The sequence below is a fragment of the Bombina bombina genome, chromosome 2 (genome assembly GCF_027579735.1).
Source record: "Bombina bombina isolate aBomBom1 chromosome 2, aBomBom1.pri, whole genome shotgun sequence".
In the NCBI taxonomy this organism is placed as follows: domain Eukaryota; kingdom Metazoa; phylum Chordata; class Amphibia; order Anura; family Bombinatoridae; genus Bombina; species Bombina bombina.
The window spans coordinates 705,804,328-705,830,019 of NC_069500.1; the positions used below are offsets into that span (position 1 = coordinate 705,804,328).

Consider the following 25,692-nt stretch of genomic DNA (forward strand, 5'->3'; position numbering starts at 1 on the left):
CGCAGAGGAAGAGGCCAAGGAGGGTAACTGGACATCTGAACCTGATGTGCCTACCAAATCCTGTAAGGCCATACTTGAGCAATCCAGAATACTAATTACTTCTTTTGTTTTAACTTGGAAATCACTCTGGGAAGAAGAACCAGAAGAGGAAACAGATAAGCAGGCTGAAATGACCAAGTAACTACTAGAGCATCCAAAACCTCTGCCTGAGGATTCTTGGACTTTGCAAAGTACCTGGAAAGTTTGTTGTTCAAACGAGAGGCCATCAGATCTATCTCTGTAGGCCCCAAAGATCCACAATCAGACTGAATACATCCTGATGAAGAGACTACTCCCCTGGATGAAGGAATTACTTCCCAATTGTTTACTCCTGGTATGTGAATAGCAAAAATTAGGCAAGAATTGGCTTCTGCCCAAGAGAGAATTCAAGATGCTTCCCTCATTGCCAGAGAACTGTGAGTTCCCTCCTGATGATTGACATAAGCTACTGCTGTAAAATTGTCTGGACTAGAAACAGAGATATGACTCCCTTTTCAACAAAGGCCAAGCTTGAAGAGCCCTGAAAATTGTTGTTCTAGATCAATGATTAGAAATTTGGCATCCAGAGGATCCCGAACCCACTGCGCTGTCAGAAACCCCTAATCTGAAAGACTTGCATCTGTGGTGATCACCGACCAGGTAAGATGAGCAAAATAAGTCCCCTGGAAAATGAGCTGATGATTTAGCCACCAAGCCAGACAAAGAAATGTACTGGAATTGAATAATATCCTTTGAGATAGCTGAGAATAATCCCTGCACCATTGACACAGAATAGAAAGCTGGAGAGACCTCATGTGGAACCAAGCAAATGGAATTGCATCTGAAGCAATCATGATACATAGAACCTAAATACACTGGGCTACTGTAGGGAATGAGAGAGACTGAAGATTCAGACAGGCTGATGCCAATTTAATCTCTCTCTGATCTGTTAGGAAAAGACTCATGGACACCGAGTCTATTTGGAAACCAAGGAAAGTAACCCTTGTCTGAGGAATCAATGAACTCTCTGGTAAATTGATCCTCCAACCATGTCTTTGAAGACACAACAATAGTAGTCTGGTGTGAGATTCTGCTAAAGGAAAAAAAGACGTTGCCTATACCAAGATATCACCCAGGTAAGGAAACACTGCAATACCTGAAGCTCTGATTACAGACAAAAAGGCACTCAGAGCCTTGGTAAATATTCTTAGCGCTGTAGCTAGCCCAAATGGAAGAGTAACAAACTGATGATGCTTTTCCAGGAAAGCAAACCTTAGAAACTGGTGATGTTCTGGGTGGATTGACATATGAAGGTAAGCATCCTTTAAATCTATTGTAGACATAAACTGACGTTGATGAACAAAAAGGAAGAATAGTCCTGATAATTTCCTTTCTGAAGGATGAAACCCTGACAAACTTGTTTAGAGTCTTTAGATCTAAAACCGACTTCCTTCTTTGGAACAATGAAGAGATTTAAATAAAAAGAAAATTTATGCTTACCTGATAAATGTATTTCTTTTTTAAAAAGAGTCATCCACGGATCATCTTAAAGGGCCACTGTAAGTAAATATTTTCTATGCCTGTTACTAACTAACTACCCCAAATACGCTTTTTATCAATAGCATTTCATTAACATATCTCTACCGTATATCAGAAATCTTGTCTGCAAATTTAATTGTTTTCCAAACCCACTCCGTGGGTATCCTTTGCTCTGTACCAATCCGTTTACAATACCTAGGTTTCAAAATGGCGCTTTAAACACAAAGTTATTGGTTTAAGTACTTTGAACACTCAGTGCTGAAAATAGTGGGCAGGATAACGTGACATCATCGGCAAATAAAAGATATAACTTTTAGAACGTTATGAAACTTCGTTTTGGAGAAAATATAGGTCAGTAGGTTTTAATTAATGTTTATTAACTTTAATATGTTAGTTGTTTAGCTTAAAAATTATAACAGAAAGTAATCCTTTAATTACTAATGGGATATTCACCTCCTGGTCAGCAGGAGGCGGCAAAGAGCACCACAGCAGAGCTGTTAAATATCACCTCCCTTCACTCCCAACCCAGTCATTCGACCAAAGAAAAGGAGAGAAAGGAAGTAACAAGATGCAGAGGTGTCTGAAGTTTATAATACCCAACAACCTGTCTCTTACAAAAACAGGGTGGGCCATGGACTCGTGTCAAAAAAGAAATAAATTTATCAGTTAAGCATGAATTTTCTTTTCTTTTTATTGACACGATAAGTCCACGGATCATCTTAATTACTAATGGGAATCAATACCCAAGCTAGAGTACACCGATGCTACGGGAGGGATAAGACAGGGAACCTAACCGGAAGGCACCACTGCTTGAAGAACCTTTCTCCAAAAGCGGCCTCAGCCGAGGCAAAAGTGTAAAATTTGTAGAACTTTGGAAAAAGTGTGGAGAGGACCAAGTTTCAGCCTTGCAAATCTATCCACAGGAGCTTCGTTCTTGAATGCCCATGAGGAAGCAACGGCCCTTGTGGAATGAGCCGTAACTCTCTCAGGAGGCTGCTGTCCAGCAGTCTCAAATACAAAATTTATGATACTCTTCAGCCAAAAAGAAAGAAGTAGCCGTAGCTTTCTGTCCCTTACGTTTTCCTGCGAAAACCACAAACAAAGCAGAAGACTGACGAAAATCCTTAGTCGCCTGTAGGTAAAACTTTAAAGCACGGACCACGTCCAAATTGTGCAGAAGCCGTTCCTTCTGAGAAGTAGGATTAGGACACAAGGAAGGAACAACAATCTCCCGATTAATGTTCTGATCAGAAACAACCTTAGGAAGAAATCCTAGTTTAGTACGTAACACTACCTTATCAGAATGAAAAATCAGGTAAGGAGACTCATACTGCAATGCCGAGAGTTCTGACACTCTGCGAGCAGAAGAAATAGCAACAAAAAATAAAATTTTCCAAGATAACAATTTAATATCTAAGGAATGCATTGGCTCAAACAGAGCCCCTTGAAGAACTTTAAGAACTAAATTCAAACTCCATGGAGGAGTAACTGATTTGAACACAGGTCTTATGACCAAGGCCTGACAAAATGATTGTACATGTGGAAGATCTGCCAGACATTTGTGTAACAAAATAGATAAGGCAGAGATCTGACCCATTAGGGAACTTGTCAATAATGCTTTCTCCAAACCCTCTTGGAGAAAGGATAAAATTCTAGGAACCTTAAATCTACTCCATGAGTAGCCCTTGGATTCACACCAATAGAGGTATTTACGCCATATCTTATGATAAATATTTCTAGTAACAGGCTTACGAGCCTGAATCACGGTCTTAATGACCGAGTCAGAAAAACCCTGCTTGGATAATATTAAGCATTCAATCTCCAAGCAGTCAGCTTCAGAGAAACTAGATTTGGGTGAAGGAAGGGCCCTTGAATTAGAAGTTCTTTCCTCAACGGAAGTCTCCAAGGTGGTAGAAATGACGTCCACCAGATTTGCATACCAAATCCGGCGAGGCCAAGCCAGTGCAATGAGGATCACCGATGCCCTCTCCTGTTTGATTCGAGCAATGACCCAAGGAAGAAGAGCAAACGGAGGAAATAGGTATGCTAGATTGAAGGTCCAAGGAACCGCCAAAGCATCTATCAGTTCCGCCTGCGGATCCCTGGACCTCGACCTGTATCTTGGGAGCTTGGCATTCTGTCAGGATGCCATGAGATCTAATTCCGGCTGACCCCACTTGAGAATCAGGCTGGAGAACACTTCCGGATGGAGTTCACTCCCCCGGGTGAAATGTCTGCATGCTCAGGAAGTCCGCCTCCCAGTTGTCCACCCCTGGGATGTGGATTGCCGACAGGCAGCAAGAATGGGTCTCCGGCTACTGAATTATTTTGGTTACTTCTATCATCGCTAAGGAACTCATCGTTCCTCCCTGATGATTGGATGTAAGCCACTGAAGTTATATTGTCCGACTGGAATCTGATAAACTGGACCGAAGCTAACTGAGGCCAGGCCAGAAGAGCATTGAAGATCGCTCTCAGCTCTAGAATGTTTATAAGAAGAACAGACTCTGACTGAGTCCAAACTCCCTGAGCCTTTAGGGAGCCCCAGACTGCTCCCCATCCCAGAAGGCTGGCATCTGCTGTCACAATCACCCAAGATGGTCTGCGAAAGCAGGTTCCCTGGGAGAGATGATCCAGAGATAACCACCATTGAAGAGAATCCCTCGTCTCCTGCTCCCGTAGTATTAGAGGAGACAAGTCCGCATAATCTCCGTTCCATTGCCTGAGTATGCTTAAATGTAGAGGTCTGAGGTGGAACCGAGCAAACTGGATGATGTCCATTGTTGCCACGATCAGCCCGATTACCTCCATGCACTGGGCCACTGACGGCCAAGGAGTGGACTGAATGACTAGACCAGTATCGAAAATCTTTGATTTCCTGACTTCTGTCAGAAAAATCTTCATAGATAGGGAATCTATTATGGTTCCCAAAAAAGGTACCCTTGTATTTGGGAGAAAGGAACTCTGTTCCAAATTTACCTTCTACTTGTGAGATCGTAGAAAGGATAACACCATGTCCGTGTGGAATCTTGCTTGTTTTAAGGATGGCGCCTGGACTAGGATGCCGTCCAGATAGGGTGCCACGTCAATGCCCCGTGACCGAAGCAAGAAGTTTCTGTCCTGATAGCATCAGACAGTGCATCAAACCAATATGCCGCCGCACTAGTGACGGTAGCAATGCACACAGCTGGCTGCAATTGCAAGCCCTGGTGCACATACATCTTCTTGAGTAAACCCTCTAACTTCTTGTCCATAGGGTCTTTGGAGGCACACCTATCCTCTATGGGAATAGTAGTTCTCTTAGCTAAGGTGGAAACCGCTCTTTCCACTTTGGGAACTGTTTGCCAAGCTTCCTTAATAGAGTCGGCTATGGGAAACATCTTTTTAAATATAGGAGATGGAAAAAAAAGGTATACCTTGCCTCTCCCACTCCTTAGCAATGATCTCAGAAGCTTGGTCTGGGACTGGAAACACGTCTGTCGAGGAAGGAACTTTGAAATACTTGTTCAGCTTACTAGACTTCTTAGGAACAACAACTACCGTTGAGTCGCTGTCGTCCAAAGTAGCTAAAATCTCCTTAAGTAACAGGCGGAGGTGTTCAAGCTTAAACCTGAAAGATACAACCTCAGTATCAGCAAGGGGAATTACACTTTCCAAATCTGAAATTTCATCTTCAGATGCTACTACGGTATCCTCCTCTTCAGGTGTCTGGGAGGGGACCTCTGAAATAGCAACAACTGCGTCAGAAACCTCGCTTAGTGAATGTCTGATTTTCCTCTTACGCTTTCCCTGCAACATCGCAAAAGCAGACAATGCATCTGAAATTGTAGAAGACATGAGAGAAGCGATATCCCTTAACGTAACTCCAGCAGGAGTTTGAGAGGAAAAGCAGGGCACTGCATGTAAGGGCGGTAAAATTTGGGACGCTTGAGGAGAAAGCTGCGGCATAGATTGAACCTCAGACTCCTGGACAACATCCGCTTTAGAAAAAGCTGGCTCAGAAAAAATATTTTCCCTATAATTTAAAGTCCTCTCAATACATGAGGGACAGAAAGGGATTGGTGGTTCCACATTGGTATCAAAACACAAGGAGCAAGTAACATCTTGCAAGGCCCCTTGGTCCATACTGATTCACAATTGACAAAATATCCAATAAAAAATGTTAAATTCATATAAAAAAAATAAAAGATGAAAAAAACTTTACTGTCTCTTTAAATTTAAAACGGTAACTTTTTTTTACTGAAGCCTGTTCAAATTGTAGATTGCTAATTTGAATGTAATAACACACCTCTGCACCTCAGCTACTTTGCTGAGGTGCTCCTATCTGACTGGCAACCAGAGTTAAACTGACCTATATTCAGCAAATGATCAGTTTTAACGCTGAAGAGGAATTTCGTCTCCGGTCCTAGAAACGCATGCCTTGCACGGACCATGCGCTTCTAGTTAAGACCCGACGAACCTTTGTCCTAATGTCTCCGAGACTGAAGCGCAACGAAAGTGGCGAGCAACTCAGTATGATCCGCCCATCGTGGGTGTTACCATGAAACAAAACTTCCCTTCGTCATTTTGTAAATGTAATACGTTTAACCACCAGAGCCATATATATTAGCGTTTCTCCAGCCCAGTGCCTGCAATGTAACGCTGTCTCAAGTCATCTCCAGCCTAGCAGAGTTTACAGTGTCCAACGATAAAGTGCCTCCTTTTTTCCTGTGCCCTTTATGTTGTGAATTAGCGTGCTCACTTCTTTCTGAGTCTTTTCCTTGTTTTACCCCAGAAAAATGTAAGTACCACTTACCTCTACTTCTGCCTGACAGCAAACGCAGCTCACAGGCTTGAGAGGTCCTCTCCCTCACATCGACCTGTGGAGAAATAAAATGCAGAGTAATTTTTACCTCAGACTATAGGATATAGGGCAGCATAAAATACATGGGAGGCGCAGTGAGAATTATGTCCCACAAGTTCCCATTGCTCTAAAGCCACCAAAGCTCTACTGAAGAGACTGATATGGACTACGGCTACACCCTAGGACAAAGCAGCACAATCTTGCACCACTTTAAAAATAATAAACTCTTGATTGAAGAATCATAACTAACACCTCACTTTATCACTTCCTATCACGAACGTAGGCAAAGAGAATGACTGGGTTGGGAGTGAAGGGAGGTGATATTTAACAAGCTCTGCTGTGGTGCTCTTTGCGCCTCCTGCTGACCAGGAGGTGAATATCCCATTAGTAATTAAGATGATTTGTGGACTCATCGTGTCATTAAAAAGAAATCCCATCCCCTGTTCCTGTTAAGGAACTGGTATAATCACTCCCATGCTTTCCAGATCTGAGAAAGATTGAAGAAAAAATGGGCCCATCCACCTTAGGCACAGTTTCCCATAATTTTAAACTAACAGTAAGTGAAGGATATAGCTTTTTAAACCTTGCAGAAGGATTAAGACACACACCTGGTTTAGACCATTCCTTAGCAATCATATAAGAAACTGCATCAGGAACAGGAAAAATCTCAGGGAGATAAGCAACAGATCTAAACACTGAATTTACTATCCCCTTATAAAGAAAGTATGCTCTGCCAAACTAAGCAGAACAGCGTGCGGCAAAAAAAAAAGAAAATTTATGATTATCTGATAAATTTATTTCTTTTTTGACACGAGTCCACAGATCATCTTAATTACTAATGTGATATTCACCTCCTGGTCAGCAGAAGGCAGCAAAGAGCACCACAGCAAAGCTGTTAAATAGCTTTTCCCTTCCCTCCCACTCCAGACATTCGACCGAAGTTAAAAGGACATGAAACCCCAAATTTTTCCTTTCATGATTTAGATAGAGAATACAATGTTAAACAACTTTCCAATTTACTTCTATTATTTAACTGGCTTCCTTCTCTTGTTATCCTTTGCTGAAAGGTTTATCTAGGCAAGCTCATGAGCAGCAGAGAACCTAGGTTCTAGCTGTTGATTGGTGGCTGCATATATATATTGATTGTGATTGGCTCACCCAGGAGTTCAGTTAGAAACCATTAGTGCATTGCTGCTCCTTCAACAAATGATAACAAGAGAATGAAACACATTAGATAATAGAAGTAAATTAGAAAGTTGTTTAAAATTGTATTCTCTATCTGAATCATGAAAGAAAAAATGTGGGTTTCATGTCCCTTTAAGGAAAGAAAGGAAAAACCAAGGTGCAGAGGTGTCTGAAGTTTATAATAATTAACAACCTGTCTTACAAGAACAGGGCGGGCCGTGTCAAAAAAGAAATACATTTATCAGGTAAGCATAAATTTTCCTTTCTTTTAATGACACGATGAATCCACGGATCATCTTAATTACTAATGGAATTCAATACCCAAGCTAGAGTACACAGATGATACGGGAGGGACAAGACAGGGAACCTAAACGGAAGGCATCCTATCACTAACGTAGGCAAAGAGAATGACTGGGGTGGGAACGAAGGGAGGAGCTATTTAACAGCTTTGCTGTGGTGCTCTTTGCCGCCTCCTGCTAACCAGGGGGTGAATATCCCATTAGTAATTAAGATGATCAGTGGACTCATCGTGTCATAAAAAAGAAAACCAACTACTGTTTAAATGGGCTAATGTGCGAGTAACAGTGACGTGCCCTAACCCGACAGAAGTTTAAAACCAAGGAGCATAACCATATCAGCAGAGGTAATAGAAATAGGAGTAAAAAGTAAATTTATGCTTACCTGATGAATTAATTTCTTCTATGATACGACAAGTCCACGGATTCATCCTTTACTTGTGGGATATTATCCTCCTGCTAACAGGAAGTGGCAAAGAACACCATAGCAGAGCTGTCTATATAGCTCCTCCCTTAACTCCACCCTCCAGTCATTCGACCGAAGGTACAGGAAGAAAAAGGAGAAACTAAAAGGTGCAGAGGTGACTCAAATTTCAAATCAAAAATACAATCTGTCTTAAATTGACAGGGCGGGCCGTGGACTCGTCGTATCATAGGTAAGCCTAAATGTACTTTTCTTCTATAAGATACGACGAGTCCACGGATTAATCCTTTACTTGTGGGATACAATACCAAAGCTACAGGACACGGACGAACGGGAGGGACAAGACAGATGGTTAAACAGAAGGCACCACTGCTTGAACAAAAATAGCCTCCGAAGAAGCAAAAGTATCAAATTGGTAAAATTTGGAAAAGGTATGAAGCGAAGACCAAGTCGCAGCCTTACAAATCTGTTCAACAGAAGCATAATTTTTAAAAGCCCATGTGGAAGCCACCGCTCTAGTAGAGTGAGCTGTAATTCTTTCAGGAGGCTGCTGTCCAGCAGTCTCGTATGCCAAACGGATGATGCTTTTCAGCCAAAAAGAAAGAGGTAGCCGTAGCTTTTTGACCTCTACGTTTTCCAGAATAGACAACAAACAAAGAAGATGTTTGACGGAAATCTTTGGTCGCTTGCAAGTAAAACTTCAAAGCACGAACCACGTCCAAGTTGTGCAACAGACGCTCCTTCTTAGAGGAAGGATTAGGACACAGAAAAGGAACAACAATTTCCTGATTAATATTCTTATTAGTAACAACCTTAGGAAGGAATCCAGGTTTGGTACGCAAAACCACCTTATCAGCATGGAAAACAAGATAAGGCGAGTCGCATTGCAATGCAGATAGTTCAAAAACTCTTCGAACCGAAGAGATAGCAACTAAAAACAGAACTTTCCAAGATAGAAGCTTAATATCTATGGAATGCATAGGTTGAAACGGAACCCCTTGAAGAACTTTAAGAACTAAATTCAAACTCCATGGCGGAGCAACAGGTTTAAACACAGGCTTGATTCTAACTAAAGCCTGACAGAAGGACTGAACGTCTGGAACATCTGCCAGACGCATGTGCAGTAAAATTGATAAAGCAGATATCTGCCCCTTTAGGGAACTAGCTGATAGCCCCTTCTCCAATCCTTCTTGGAGATAGGACAAAATCCTAGGAATCCTGATCTTACTCCATGAGTAGCCTTTGGATTCGCACCAATAAAGATATTTACGCCATATCTTTGATAAATTCTCCTAGTGACTTTTGAGCCTGAATCAAGGTATCAATGACCGACTCAGAGAATCCCCGCTTGGATAAAATCAAGCATTCAATCTCCAGGCAGTCAGCCGCAGAGAAATTAGATTTGGATGCTGGAACGGACCTTGAATGAGAAGGTCATGTCTCAGTGGCAGAGTCCATGGTGGTAGAGATGACATTTCCACCAGGTCTGCATACCAAGTCCTGCATGGCCACGCAGGTGCTATCAAAATCACCGAAGCTCTCTCCTGTTTGATTCTGGCAATCAGACGAGGAAGGAGAAGAAATGGTGGAAACACATAAGCCAGATATAACGACTAAGGTACTGCTAGAGCATCTATCAGTACTGCTTGAGGATCCCTTGATCTGGACCCGTAACAAGGAAGTTTGGCATTCTGACGAGATGCCATCAGATCCAATTCTGGTGTGCCCCATTGATGAATCAATTGTGCAAACACCTCCGGATGGAGTTCCCACTCCCCCGGATGAAAAGTCTGACGACTTAGAAAATCCGCTTCCCAGTTCTCCACTCCTGGGATATAGATTTCTGATAGATTGCAAGAGTGAGTCTCTGCCCATCGAATAATTTTGGAAACCCCTATCATCGCTAGAGAACTCTTTGTTCCCCCTGATGATTGATATATGCTACAGTTGTGATATTGTCCGACTGGAATCTTATGAATCTGGCCAAAGCCAGCTGAGGCCACGCCTGAAGCGCACTGAATATCGCTCTCAGTTCTAGAATATTTATCTGGAGGAGAGCCTACTTTTGAGTCCACACACCCTGTGCTTTCAGGGAATTCCAGACTGCACCCCAGCCCAATATGCTGGCATCCGTCGTCACTATGACCCATGCTGGCCTGCGGAAACACATCCCCTGGGACAACCACCAAAGAAGAGAGTCTCTGGTCTCTTGATCCAGATTTATCTGAGGAGATAAATTTGCATAATCCCCATTCCACTGATTGAGCATGCATAGTTGCAGTGGTCTGAGATGCAAGCAACCAAACGGAACTATGTCCATTGCCGCTACCATTAGTCCGATTACCTCCATACACTGAGCCACGGACGACCGAGGAACGGAATGAAGAGCTCGGCAGGTGGTTAAAATCTTTGATTTCCGGACCTCCGTCAGAAAAATTTTCATGTTTGCCGAATCTATCAGAGTTCCCAAGAATGGAACTCTTGTGAGAGGGATAAGTGAACTCTTTTTTACGTTCACCTTCCACCCGTGAGATCTTAGAAAAGTGAACACGATGTCCGCATGAGATTTGGCTAGTTGGTAAGTTGACGCCTGAATTAAGATATAGTCCAGATAAGGCGCCACTGCTATGCCCCGCGGCCTTAGAACCACAAGAAGGGACCCTAGCACCTTTGTGAAAATTCTGGGAGCTGTGGCCAACCCGAAGGGAAGAGCCACAAACTGGTAATGCTTGTCCAGAAAGGCGAACCTGAGGAACTGGTGATGATCTTTGTGGATAGGGATGCGCAGATACGCATCCTTTAAATCCACGGTGGTCATATATTGACCCTCCTGGATCATTGGTAAAATAGTCTGAATGGTCTCCATCTTGAAGGATGGGACTCTGAGGAATTTGTTTAGGATCTTGAGATCTAAAATTGGTCTGAAGGTTCCCTCTTTTTTGGGAACCACAAACAGATTGGAGTAAAACCCCTGCCCCTGTTCTGTTTTTGGGACTGGGCAGATTACTCCCATGGTATATAGGTCTTCTACACAGCGTAAGAACGCCTCTTTTTTTTGTCTGGTTTACAGACAATTGAGAAAGATGGAATCTCCCCCTTGGAGGAGAATCTGAAGTCTAGAAGATACCCCTGGGTCACGATTTCTAAAGCCCAGGAGTCCTGAACGTCTCTTGCCCAAGCCTGAGCAAAGAGAGAAAGTCTGCCCCCTACTAGATCCGGTCCCGGATCGGGGGATGCCCCTTCATGCTGTCTTGGTGGTAGCAGCGGGCTTCTTGGCCTGTTTACCTTTGTTCCAAGTCTGGTTAGGTCTCCAGACTGACTTGGATTGAGCAAAATTTCCCTCCTGCTTTGCAGCAGGGGAGGAGGTGGAGGGACCACCTTTGAAGTTTCGAAAGGAACGAAAATTATTTTGTTTGGTCCTCATCTTATTTGTCTTATCCTGAGGAAGGGTATGGCCTTTTCCTCCAGTGATGTCTGAAATGATCTCTTTCAGTTCAGGCCCGAATAGGGTCTTACCCTTGAAAGGGATGGCTAAAAGCTTAGATTTTGATGATACATCAGCAGACCAGGACTTAAGCCATAACGCTCTACACGCTAAAATGGCAAAACCTGAATTCTTTGCCGCTAATTTAGCCAGTTGAAAAGCGGCATCTGTAATGAAAGAATTAGCTAGGTTAAGAGCCCTAATTCTATCCAGAATATCATCTAATGGGGTCTCAACCTGAAGAGCCTCCTCTAGAGCCTCGAACTAAAACGCAGCTGCAGTAGTTAAAGGAACAATGCACGCTATAGGTTGTAGAAGAAAACCCTGATGAATAAATATTTTCTTTAGAAGACCCTCTAATTTTTTATCCATAGGATCTTTGAAAACACAACTGTCCTCAATAGGTATAGTTGTATGCTTAGCTAGGGTAGAAATAGCTCCCTCAACCTTAGGGACCGTCTGCCACAAATCCCGAATGGTGTCTGATATGGGAAACATTTTCTTGAAAGAAGGAGGGGGAGAAAAGGGAATACCTGGTCTATCCCACTCCTTTGTAACAATGTCCGAAATCCTCTTAGGGACCGGAAAAACATTAGTGTAAGTAGGAACCTCTAGATATCTATCCATTTTACACAATTTCTCTGGTGGGATTACAATAGGGTCACAATCATCCAGAGTCGCTAAAACCTCCCTGAGTAACAAGCGGAGGTGTTCTAGCTTAAATTTAAAAGCCGTCATATCTGAGTCTGTCTGAGGGAACATCTTTCCTGAAGCAGAAATCTCTCCCTCAGACAGCAAATCCCTCACCCCCAACTAAGAACATTGTGAGGGTATATCAGAGACAGCTAATAAAGCGTCAGAGGGCTCAGCATTTACTCTCACACCAGACCTACTGTGCTTCCCCTGCAACCCAGGCAGCTTAGATAAAACCACTGTGAGGGTAGTATTCATAACTGCGGCCATATCTTGCAGGGTGAAAGAATTAGATGCACTAGAAGTACTTGGCGTCGCTTGTGCGGGCGTTAATGGTTGTGACACTTGGGGAGAATTAAATGGCATAACCTGATTCCCTTCTGACTGAGAATCATCCTGTGACATACTTTTATTAGCTAAAATATGTTCTTTGCAATTAATTGCCCTTTCAGTGCATGAGGGACACATTTTAAGTGGGGGTTCCACAATGGCTTCCAAACACATCGAACATTGGCTTTCCTCAATGTCAGACATGTTAAACAGGCTAGTAATGACACAAACAGGCTTGAAAACACTTTATTTAGTGAAAAAAATAATCTTAAAAAACGGTACTGCGCCTTTAAGAGAAAAAAAAAAAAAAACACACGTTCTGAAAAACAGCTTAAAAATTATCAAATCGTTTCAATTTTTTGCATGAATATTCAAAATATGCAGCTAAGTTTGCCCCACAAGGAAAGGAAAAGTTAACTCTTTATAGTGAAATACCGGATCATTAATAAGGCCTAAATCCGGAAAAAACACCCCCTGCACCTCGCCACAGCCCTGCGCCTACCTGCCCTCAGGGATTGGAAAAACGGAGTTAAAGCTTCGGTTTGGCCCAAACACTTCCACAAGGGCCCACCGGAGTTGGAGCTTGCTCTGCAAATACAAGTGCGCAACTAAGGCACGGAAATAGGCTCCGCCCATCTCACTCGATGTTTTGCAGCCCAAATGAACCGCACCAGAGCGGTCTGAAACTAGCCATGTGGGTTCTTTAACCCAAAAAAGAAGCCAAGTGTACCCTCCAATAAAGCCTCAAAAACGTTACTACCAAAAACTTTATCAGCACTCCCAGTTCAATAAACGTTTGCCCACAAACATTCAAACTCAGTGTCAACCATTTTTTATGAGCCCCTATATGCAAGCTTAATAATACCCCTCTTTCTCTTAGGATTACTGCTTACCCTCATGGGGATACTGTCAGCCATTCTGAAATACCACAGTCTCTCCAGAAAAATTGACTGAACATACCTCACTGCTATATAGCATGAAAACGTTCCTCACACTGAAGTTTCTTGTACTCCTCAGCCATTCTGTGGGAACTGCTCTGGATCTTAGTGACAAATGCTAAGATTATCAGCCTCCAGGCAGAAGTCTTCATCCATCTGCTGCCTGAGAGTAAATAGTACACACCGGTACCATTTAAAATAAACTCTTGCTTGAAGAAAATAAAAACCAACATCTTATCACCTCTTTCACTTTACCCTTCCTAGTACTTAGAGTAGGCAAAGACAAAGAAAATGACTGGGGGGTGGAGTTAAGGGAGGAGCTATATAGACAGCTCTGCTGTGTGCTCTTTGCCACTTCCTGTTAGCAGGAGGATAATATCCCACAAGTAAAGGATGAATCCGTGGACTCGTCGTATCTTATAGAAGAAATGTTGATCTGTAAAGGGAGGCAAAAGAGGAGTCCCTGCGACCAAATTTACAGAGGGCCTATGAAGGATTTCCCATGAGGCGAAACCATCATATCAAAAACCATACTCAAATACACCCCCCCTGACAAGCACTGTACTCTGAGGGGAATCGGGCCTCAATATACACTGAAACCCCTCTCTCTGAAGAACACTGCATATCTTCATTCTTCGACCACCTACAACGGAGGCAAAGTAAAGACTGAGGTATGTGTGAGGGGTTTTATAGAGCCCTTGGGGTTTGGGAATCTTTGTCTCCAGCTAGCAGTAGAGAAGTAATTGCCATTAGTAAAAGGATCATGCACTCTCAACACCTGTAAGAAAGAAAACTGTTTCACACTCCTTTAAACATTACATAAACACACTCCCAACACACCCAGTATTAGGTCAAACAGAGAATCTCAAAATTAAACTTACATGATTCAGACAGAACATGCAGTTTAAAAAACAGAGCACACAAACTTGGTATTTTATTGCTACTATGAAATTTATGTAAATTTCTTGGTATCCCCTTGTTTAAAAACAAACTAGTTGGACTCAGGAGTGTGCGTGTTAATTACATACTCAATCTGAATTGTTAAAAGTAGAATTTTGACTTTTGTAAATAAATAATAATAAAACAAATTGTGTTATGTATTTAAGTGCATCAGGAATGAAGGCTAGAATCAGTATAAAACTGGTATATAATCAGATGACAATTAGCATTTGTGATTTTTTATGGTTACCTTTGCTGCAGCATCAGCACTGTCCTTCTTGTGTTTGCTGATGTTGTGTTCCAATTCTTTGATTTTAAGCTGTGAATCATTGTTTTGTTCTCTGATCTTTCCTGCTTCAGAAGATTTTGCCTTTATTTCCTTGTCATGCCCCATGATTATTTCCTTCTGCTTTGCCAGCTCTTCTTGGGATTTCTTAACAGCTTCCTACAAAAATAAAAAAATAAAACAGTAATTTATACATCTAATTTAAAAGGGACAGTCTAGACCCAATACGTATTTTTTATAACTTATTGTTACATACCCAAAAAGCATCTTGCAACTTGTCCCACATCTATAAGCTTGTTAGAAGTACATGAAAAATGTGTTAGTTAGCAGCCTAAAATTTCCGCCAGACTCTGCCCATCGCTTTCTTCTTGTCCAGTTCGTGGTTTTCTTGTGCAACAGTTAAGCAGTGCGCGTTTAATATTTTTTCTTTAGCTATATCATATTGGCGGAAATGCAGGGGACATTTTTTGTAGATGGACCAGCATCAGTTCCTACAGCTAGCGATAGTTCTTGTCGATACTGTCAAAATTTTATATTTGCGGTCCTGCTTTGTACTTTCTTCAATTATTGATTTATAGAATTGTTAATAAAGTCTAAGCCCTCATTACTTATGAATTGAATAAACCAGCATCCTGATCTCCGAGTCTGCGCAGGCAGACAAATCCCTGGGCGCACTGCCAGGCTAATTTTACAGACGACCCGGCTAGTGGATTGACATTTGGAACTACACATATTTCACTTGCTCATCTCCAGACCGAGTGGTGTCTCTGCAGTTTCTAAGCTGTCAGGTGCCAGGCTTATAGCTCTCTATTAGTTACATTGTAGTTTGTTTGCCTATAGCCTGCTGTATGGCTGTGTTGAACTTGTGGCTGGTGCATAGTTGCAGAGGAGGCAGAAACAGATGTAAATGGCTTACAATACTTATTGGAGCTGAGCTACTGGAGGAGGGGTTGCAAAGTAGTCAATAGTATTTGAGGAGAATGAAGGCACTGGGGGACCTTCTGATTCGTAAGAGCTTGGTTGGAGCAGGATAAGCTGTCCAGAGTAGTTAATTAGTACTTTCACTTGTTAATCTGTGCTCAAGTATCCCAAACATAAGTTGCTATTAGAAAACATGCATAGTGCCCCCTAAAGCTGCTGTGACTCTTTCTTCCAATTTGAGAGGTGCAGGGCTGACACCGTCACAACTTCCTTGTGTGCAGTGTATACTGCCGGGAGATCCACTACATATAAAGTCTGCAGCATGGTGCACATCAGCTGCAGGTTTTTTAGAAGTAGTTAACCTTTCCTTGTATTACTTCTGCTAGGAGGGAATAGGTTATAAAATATATGTTTATAAATTATTGATATTGGCACATCCTTAGACTTAGACACACAATATATCAGTCTAAGTAATCTATAATGGCCAGCAAAGCCAAACAGTATAATAATTGCTCCTGATAAGAGACTATATATAATATCACTAAATATATAAAGAGGGATTTATTAAAATCATTAACTTCTTTGTGGTGTCAAACGCAGATGTGAGCTGTGATCTGGATTGTTCAACAACTAATATTGTTCTTCAGAGTACTTCTATTAAAATGTAAGCAATTCTGCTTGGAATCTCTTATTTTTAATTGCTTATTCTGTCTTGATATAGGCCATTATAAATGATACAAGACATTGTAAGTAGCAGATTCTGATGTATGTGCACTTGGCAGTGAGGAATATACCGATGTGTTCATCCTTCCAATCTTGCTCTGGCTTTTGTACTGGGAAACTATGTGGATATAGTCATCAGTTTTATGAGCTCATATTGATTAGCATATGATGGGGGGGGGATGATCTACTAGCCTCAAAAATTACTGCAGTTATATGACCGACACGTGGCAATTTTAGTGCCCCCACTGTACAAGATCTCTCAATAAGGACAGATATTACCAACAAATGCAAAAGTAAAACAAGCAATAACAGTAATATATTCAGAAATGACTGGGTCAGCAGTTTGACACAAAGCTCTTAAAATAAGCACTCCGGAAGCAGGCCCTCTCTCAGTGCTGCTGCGCAAAAAGCATGTTCAACAGTCTTATATTTGGCACTTTCAAAGCTGATAGTATGAGCGGTGACCAATCAGCAAAGATTGAAGAAGTGTGATACGATCAACAAATACACAGTTCTCAGGAGGAGGGGGACTGAGAACACTTCAATGCATAATAAATAAAAAGAAATTTTATGCTTACCTGATAAATGTATTTATTTCTTGACACGAGTCCACAGATCATCAAATTGCCATTGGGAATATCACTCCTACCCAGCAGGAGGCAGCAAAGAGCACCCCAGCAAAGCTGTTAAATATCACCTCCCTTACCTCCCACCCCAGTCATTCGACCAAAGTAAAAGAAAGAAAGGAAGCAATAAGGTGCAGAGGTGTCTGAAGTTTACAACATACCAACAACCTGTCTTAAGAACAGGGCGGCCTTGGACTCATGTCAAGAAATAAATACATTTATCAGGTAAGCATAAATTTTCTTTCTAATGACATGAGTCGTCCACGGATCATCTAATTACTATTGGGAATCAATACCCAAGCTAGAGGACACAGATGATAAGGGAGGGACAAGACAGGGAACCTAAACGAAAGGCCTTGAAGAGCCTTTTTCCCAAAAAAACAAAACTGCCTCAACAGAGGCAAAAAGGTATCAAATTTATAGAACCTTCAAAAAGTGGAGAGAGAGCACCAAGTTACCTCCTTAGAAATCCGCTCTACCAAGCTTCATTTTTAAATATCAATGAGGAAGAAAATAGCCCACATGGAATGAGCCGTAACCCTCTCTGGAGGATGCGGTCCAGCAGTTTCAAAGACAAAACTTATACTCTTCAGCCACAAAGAAAGAGAAGTCGCCATCGCTTTCTGACTCTTAAGTTTTCCATAGAAAACCACAAAGAAAGCAGAAGAGTGACGAAAAACCTTAGTCGCCTGTAAATAAAATTCTAGTCAAATTGTACAGAAGCCGTTCCCCTCAGAGGAATGACTAGGACACAAGGAAAGAACAACAATCTCCTGATTAATGTTCCGGACTGAAACTATTTTAGGGAGAACCCTAATTTAGAACATAAACCACCTTATCCGAATGAAAAAGAAGGTAAGGAGACTCCCACTGTAATGCCTAGAGCTCTGACACTCTACAAGTAGAAGAAATATCTACAAGAAACAAAACATTCCAAGATAGCAACTTAAAGGAATACATCGGCTCAAACTGAGCCCCTTGAAGAAATTTAAGAACTAAATAAAGACTCCATGGAGGAGTAACTGATTTGAATACAGGCCTGATCCTGACCAATGCTAGACAAAACGATTATATGTCTGGGACGTCCGCCGGACGTTTATATAACAAAATAGACAAGGCAGAAATTGACCCTTTAGGGAACTCGCCGATAAAAATCTTTGTCAAATCCTTCTTGGAGAAAAGACAGAATTCTAGAAATCCGAACTCTACACCGAGAGTAGCCCTTGGATTCACGCTAATATAGATATTTATGCCATATTTATGGATTAAATCTTTTTAGTCACAGGTTTACAAGCCTGAATCATGGTCTCAATGACCGATTCCGAAAGTCCCCGCTTAATAACAAACGTTCAATCTCCAAACAGCTTCTCTTGAGATCTAAAACTGGTCTGAAGGTTCCCTCCTTTTTGGGAACCACAAACTGATTGGAATAAAAACCCCAGACCCCATTCCTGCAATGGAACAGGAACTATCACTCCCAGATCGGAGAGGTTCCATACAAGTGTAAGAATACCTCTCCTTTTGTCTAGTCTACAGAAAATCTTGAAGGCTAAAACCTGCCCCTGGAAGAAAAAGGTCAGGAACTCTAGTTTGTATCCCTGGGACACAATGCCCATGGATCTAGAACATCTCGAACCCAAGCCTTTGACTCAATATTAGGCTTCTCGGATTGCTTTCACCTTTCCCAAGGCTGGTTGGGCCTTCAGGAAAATTTGGAGTGCTCCTGCTTGGAGGAGGAAGAGGAAGGATTTCCTGAGAAATCTCGAAAGGCAAGAAAATTACTCTGACGTCCTTTTTGTTTATTTCTCTTATCATTAGGAAGAAAAACATAATTTATGTAAGAACTTACCTGATAAATTCATTTCTTTCATATTAGCAAGAGTCCATGAGCTAGTGACGTATGGGATATACATTCCTACCAGGAGGGGCAAAGTTTCCCAAACCTCAAAATGCCTATAAATACACCCAACACCACACCCACAACTCAGTTTAACGAATAGCCAAGAAGTGGGGTGATAAGAAAAAAAGTGCGAAAGCATAAAAAATAAGGAATTGGAATAGTTGTGCTTTATACAAAAAAATCATAATCACCACAAAAAAGGGTGGGTCTCATGGACTCTTGCTAATATGAAAGAAATGAATTTATCAGGTAAGTTCTTACATAAATTATGTTTTCTTTCATGTAATTAGCAAGAGTCCATGAGCTAGTGACGTATGGGATAATAAATACCCAAGATGTGGAACTTCCACGCAAGAGTCACTAGAGAGGGAGGGATAAAATAAAGACAGCCAATTCCGCTGAAAAATAATCCACACCCCAAACAAAGTTTAAATTTTATAATGAAAAAAACTGAAATTATAAGCAGAAGAATCAAACTGAAACAGCTGCCTGAAGTACTTTTCTACCAAAAACTGCTTCAGAAGAAGAAAACGCATCAAAATGGTAGAATTTAGTAAAAGTATGCAAAGAAGACCAAGTTGCTGCTTTGCAAATCTGATCAACCGAAGCTTCATTCCTAAACGCCCAGGAAGTAGAAACTGACCTAGTAGAATGAGCTGTAATCCTTTGAGGCGGAGTTCTACCCGACTCAACATAAGCATGATGAATCAAAGACTTTAACCAAGACGTCAAAGAAATGGCAGAAGCCTTCTGACCTTTCCTAGAACCAGAAAAGATAACAAATAGACTAGAAGTCTTTCTAAAATCTTTAGTAGCTTCAACATAATATTTCAAAACTCTTACTACATCCAAAGAATGTAATGATCTTTCCTTAGAATTCTTAGGATTAGGACACAATGAAGGAACCACAATCTCTCTACTAATGTTGTTAGAATTCACAACCTTAGGTAAACATTTAAATGAAGTCCGCAACACTGCCTTATCCTGATGAAAAATCAGAAAAGGAGATTCACAAGAAAGAGCAGATAACTCAGAAACTCTTCTAGCAGAAGAGATAGCCAAAAGAAACAAAACTTTCCAAGAAAGTAATTTAATATCTAGAGAATGCATAGGTTGAAAAGGAGGAGCTTGTAGAGCTCCCAGAACCAAATTCAAACTCCAAGGAGGAGAAATTGACTTAATGACAGGTTTGATACGAACCAAAGCCTGTACAAAGCAATATATCAGGAAGATTAGCAATCTTTCTGTGAAACAGCACTGAAAGAGCAGAAATTTGTTCTTTCAAGGAACTGGCAGACAAACCTTTATCCAGACCATCCTGAAGAAACTGTAAAATTCTAGGAATTCTAAAAGAATGCCAGGAAAATTGATGAGAAGAACACCAAGAAATGTAAGTCTTCCAGACTCGATAATATATCTTCCTAGACACAGATTTACGAGCCTGTAACATAGTATTAATTACGGAGTCAGAGAAACCTCTATGACTAAGAATCAAGCGTTCAATCTCCATACCTTCAAATTAAATGATTTGAGATCCTGGTGGAAAAATGGGCCTTGAGATAGAAGGTCTGGTCTTAACGGAAGAGTCCAAGGTTGGCAACTGGCCATCCGAACAAGATCCGCATACCAAAACCTGTGAGGCCATGATGGAGCCAACAGCAGTACAAACGAACGCTCCTTTAGAATCTTGGAAATCACTCTTGGAAGAAAAACTAGAGGCGGAAAGATATAGGCAGGATGATACTTCCAAGGAAGAGATAATTCATCCACTGCCTCCGCCTGAGGATCCCTGGATCTGGACAGATACCTGGGAAGTTTCTTGTTTAGATGAGAAGCCATCAGATCTATTTCTGGAAGTCCCCAGATTCGAACAATCTGAAGAAATACCTCTGGGTGAAGAGACCATTCGCCCAGATGCAACGTCTGGCGACAGAGGTAATCTGCTTCCCAATTGTCTATACCTGGGATGTGAACCGCAGAAATTAGACAGGAGCTGGATTCCGCCCATACAAGTATTCGAGATACTTCTTTCATAGCCAGAGGACTGTGAGTCACTCCTTGATGATTGATGTATGCCACGGCTGTGACATTGTCCGTCTGAAAACAAATGAACGATTCTCTCTTCAGAAGAGGCCACGACTGAAGAGCTCTGAAAATCGCACGGAGTTCCAAAATGTTGATTGGTAATCTCGCCTCCTGAGATTCCCAAACCCCCTGCGCTGTCAGAGACCCCCAAACCGCTCCCCAACCTGTCAGACTCGCATCTGTTGAGATCACAGTCCAGGTTGGAAGAACAAAAGAAGCCCCTTGAATTAAACGATGGTGATCTGTCCACCACGTCAGAGAGTGTCGTACAATCGGATTTAAAGATATTAACTGTGATATCTTTGTATAATCCCTGCCCCACTGGTTCAGCATACAGAGCTGAAGAGGTCGCATGTGAAAACGAGCAAAGGGGATCGCGTCCGATGCAGCAGTCATAAGACCTAGAATTTCCATGCATAAGGCTACCGAAGGGAATGATTGAAACCAAAGGTTTCGACAGGCTGAAATCAATTTCAGACGTCTCTTGTCCGTCAAAGACAAAGTCATGGACACTGAATCTATTTGGAAACCTAAAAAGGTTACCCTTGTCTGAGGAATCAATGAACTCTTTGGTAAATTGATCCTCCAACCATGTTCTTGAAGAAACGACACAAGTCGATTCGTATGAGATTCTGCTAAATGTGAAGACTGAGCAAGTACCAAGATATTGTCCAAATAAGGAAATACCACAATACCCTGTTCTCTGATTACAGATAGAAGGGCACCGAGAACTTTTGAAAAAATCCTTGGAGCCGTTGCTAGGCCGAACGGCAGAGCCACAAATTGGTAATGCTTGTCTAGAAAAGAGAATCTCAGAAACTGAGTGATCAGATGAATCGGAATATGCAGATATGCATCCTGCAAATCTATTGTGGACATATAATGCCATTGCTGAACAAAAGGCAGAATAGTCCTTACAGTTACTATTTTGAATGTTGGTATCCTTACATAACGATTCAATATTTTTAAATCCAGAACTGGTCTGAAGGAATTCTCCTTCTTTGGTACAATGAAGAGATTTGAGTAAAACCCCAGCCCCTGTTCCAGAACTGGCACAATCACTCCAGCCAACTCTAGATCTGAAACACATTTCAGAAATGCCTGAGCCTTCACTGGATTTATTGGAATGCGAGAAAGAAAAAATCTTCTTGCAGGTGGCCTTACCTTGAAACCTATTCTGTACCCTTGTGAAACAATGTTCTGAATCCAAAGACTGTGAATCGATTTGATCCAAATTTCTTTGAAAAATCGTAATCTGCCCCCTACCAGCTGCGCTGGAATGAGGGCCGCAACTTCATGTGGACTTGGGAGCTGGCTTTGGCTTTCTGAAAGGCTTGGATTTATTCCAGACTGGAGACGGTTTCCAAACAGAAACCGTTCCTTTAGGGGGGAGGATCAGGCTTCTGTTCCTTATTCTGACGAAAGGAACAAAAACGATTAGCAGCCCTATATTCCAAGTTTTAAGCCATAAAGCTCTTCTAGCTAGAATAGCTAAAGACATATACTTGACATCAACTCTGATGATATCAAAGATGGCATCACAAATAAAGTTATTATCATGTTGAAGAAGTTTAACAATGCTATGAGAATTATGATCTGACACTTTTTGCGCCAAAGCCTCCAACCAAAAAGTGGAAGCTGCAGCAACATCAGCCAAAGAAATAGCAGGCCTAAGAAGATTACCTGAACATAAATAAGCTTCCCTTAGAAAGGAATCAATCTTCCTATCTAAAGGATCCTTAAAGGAAGTACTATCTGCCGTAGGAACAGTAGTACGCTTAGCAAGAGTAGAGATAGCCCCATCAACTTTAGGGATTTTGGCCCAAAACTCTAATCTGTCAGATGGCACAGGATACAATTTCTTAAATCTTTTAGAAGGAGTAAAAGAATTACCCAGATTATTCCATTCCCTAGAAATTACTTCAGAAATAGCATCAGGGACAGGAAAAACTTCCGGAATAACTACAGGAGGTTTAAAAACCGAATTTAAACGCTTATTAGATTTAGTATCAAGAGGACTAGAATCCTCAATTTCTAAATAGATTAAAACTTCTTTAAGTAAAGAATGAATAAATTCCATTTTAAATAAATATGAAGATTTATCAGTGTCAATATCTGAGACAGAATCCTCTGAACCAGAAAAATCCTCATCAGAAACAGACAAATCAGAATGATGATGTTCATTTAAAAATTCATCTGAGAAATGAGAAGTTTTAAAAGACCTTTTACGCTTACTGGAAGGAGGAATAACAGACATAGCCTTCCTAATAGATTTAGAAACAAAATATCTTATATTAACAGGAACATCCTGAGTATTAGATGTTGATGGAACAGCAACAGGTAATGGAATATTACCAATGGAAATTGAATCTGCATTAGCAAGTTTATCATGACATTCATCACACACTACAGCCGGAGGAACAGATACCACAAGTTTACAACAAATGCACTTAACTTTGGTAGAACCAGCATCAGGCAGCGTTTTTCCAGAAGTAGATTCTGATCCAGGGTCAATCTGAGACATCTTGAAATATGTAAGAGAAAAAACAACATATAAAGCAAAATCTATCAAATTCCTTAAATGACAGTTTCAGGAATGGGAAAAAATGCCAATGAACAAGCCTCTAGTAACCAGAAGGAAAAGAAAAATGAGACTTAAATAATGGGGAAAAAAAAGGTGGAGAAAAAAATGACGCCCACATTTTTTAGCGCCAAAAAAGACGCCCACATTATTGGCGCCGAGAATGACGCCACATCCGGTGTCGCCGACATTTTTGGCGCAAAACGTCAAAAAAATTACGCAAACACGAACAACTTCCGGCGACAAGTATGACGCCGGAAATGACAAAGAAATTTTTTGCGCCAAAAAAGTCCGCGCCAAGAATGACGCAATAAAATGAAGCATTTTCAGCCCCCGCGAGCCTAACAGCCCACAGAGAAAAAAGTCAATTTAAAGGTAAGAAAAAAATTGATAATTCATATGCATTATCCCAAATAATGAAACTGTCTGAAATAAGGAATATTGATCATCCTGAATCAAGGCAAATAAATGTTTAAACACATATATTTAGAACTTTAACATAAAAGTGCCCAACCATAGCTTAGAGTGTCACAAAAAATAAGATTTACTTACCCCAGGACACTCATCTACATGTAGTAGAAAGCCAAACCAGTACTGAAACGAGAATCAGTAGAGGTAATGGTATATAAGAGTATATCGTCGATCTGAAAAGGGAGGTAAGAGATGAATCTCTACGACCGATAACAGAGAACCTATGAAATAGACCCCGTAGAAGGAGATCATTGAATTCAAATAGGCAATACTCTCCTCACATCCCTCTGACATTCACTGCACACTGAGAGGAAAACCGGGCTCCAGCCTGTTGCGAAGCGCATATCAACGTCGAATATAGCACAAACTTACTTCATCACCTCCATGGGAGGCAAAGTTTGTAAAACTGATTTGTGGGTGTGGTGAGGGGTGTATTTATAGGCATTTTGAGGTTTGGGAAACTTTGCCCCTCCTGCTAGGAATGTATATCCCATACGTCACTAGCTCATGGACTCTTGCTAATTACATGAAAGAAATGTCCCTTACCTCCCGTAAGATCAGAAATTGTCTCCGTAAAAACAGGCCCAAACAAGGACTCTCCCTTGATAGGAATCGCCAAAAGTCTAGACTTAGATGACACATCCGCAGATCAATATTTTAAACCATAAGACTCTGCAGACCAAAATGGCAAAGTATGAAATCTTAGCTCCCAGCTTAATAACCTGAAGGGAAGCTCTGTAATAAAAGAGATAGGCAACTTAAGGGCCTTTATCCTATCCTGGAATAGTTTCCGAGGGGAATGTCTGTCCGAATAGAATCAGACAACGCATCCAGAATGCTGCAGCACTAATGATAGTAGCAATACAAACATCAGGAGGTCATTATAACCCCTGAGCGACCCCTCTAACTTCTTATCCATAGGATCCTGAAAGGAACAACTATTCTCTATGGGAATAGTAGCTTTCTTGGCTAGCGTGGAAATTGCCCTTTGGGTACCGTCTGCCAATATTCCTTGATAGCATCTGCTAAAGAAACAACTTAGAATTATAGGGAATGGAGAAAAAAGGAAACCCAGTCTCTCCCATTCCTTACTAATAATCACTGTAGCCCTATCTGGTAAAGGAAAAACTTCCGCCATGGAGGGCACGCTACAAAACTTGTTTTGGATTGACTATGACCGTAGAATCAGAGTCGTCCAGGGTAGCTAAATCCTCCATAAGTAGTAAACGGAGGCGCTCTAGCTTAGCTCTGAGGTATACAACTTCAGCATCAGAGGAAGGAATTACACTGTCTGAATCTGAGATCTTACCCTCAGGTGATACCAAAATTTCCTCCTCTTCAAGCTTATGAGAGGGAAAGTTTGGGATAGATACAGTCATGACAGAAACCATACATACTGATTTCCTTTAG

At 41.4% G+C, this 25,692-nt stretch overlaps 1 protein-coding gene across 1 annotated transcript in view; it reads right to left on the bottom strand.

Moving 5' to 3' along the window:
- Window positions 1–25,692, bottom strand: part of SMC2 (structural maintenance of chromosomes 2) — a 291,284-nt gene that overhangs the window by 84,831 nt on the left and 180,761 nt on the right. The window contains 1 exon segment of the mRNA XM_053702691.1: window positions 14,940–15,134. Within this exon segment, the coding sequence (XP_053558666.1) occupies window positions 14,940–15,134 (195 nt within the window).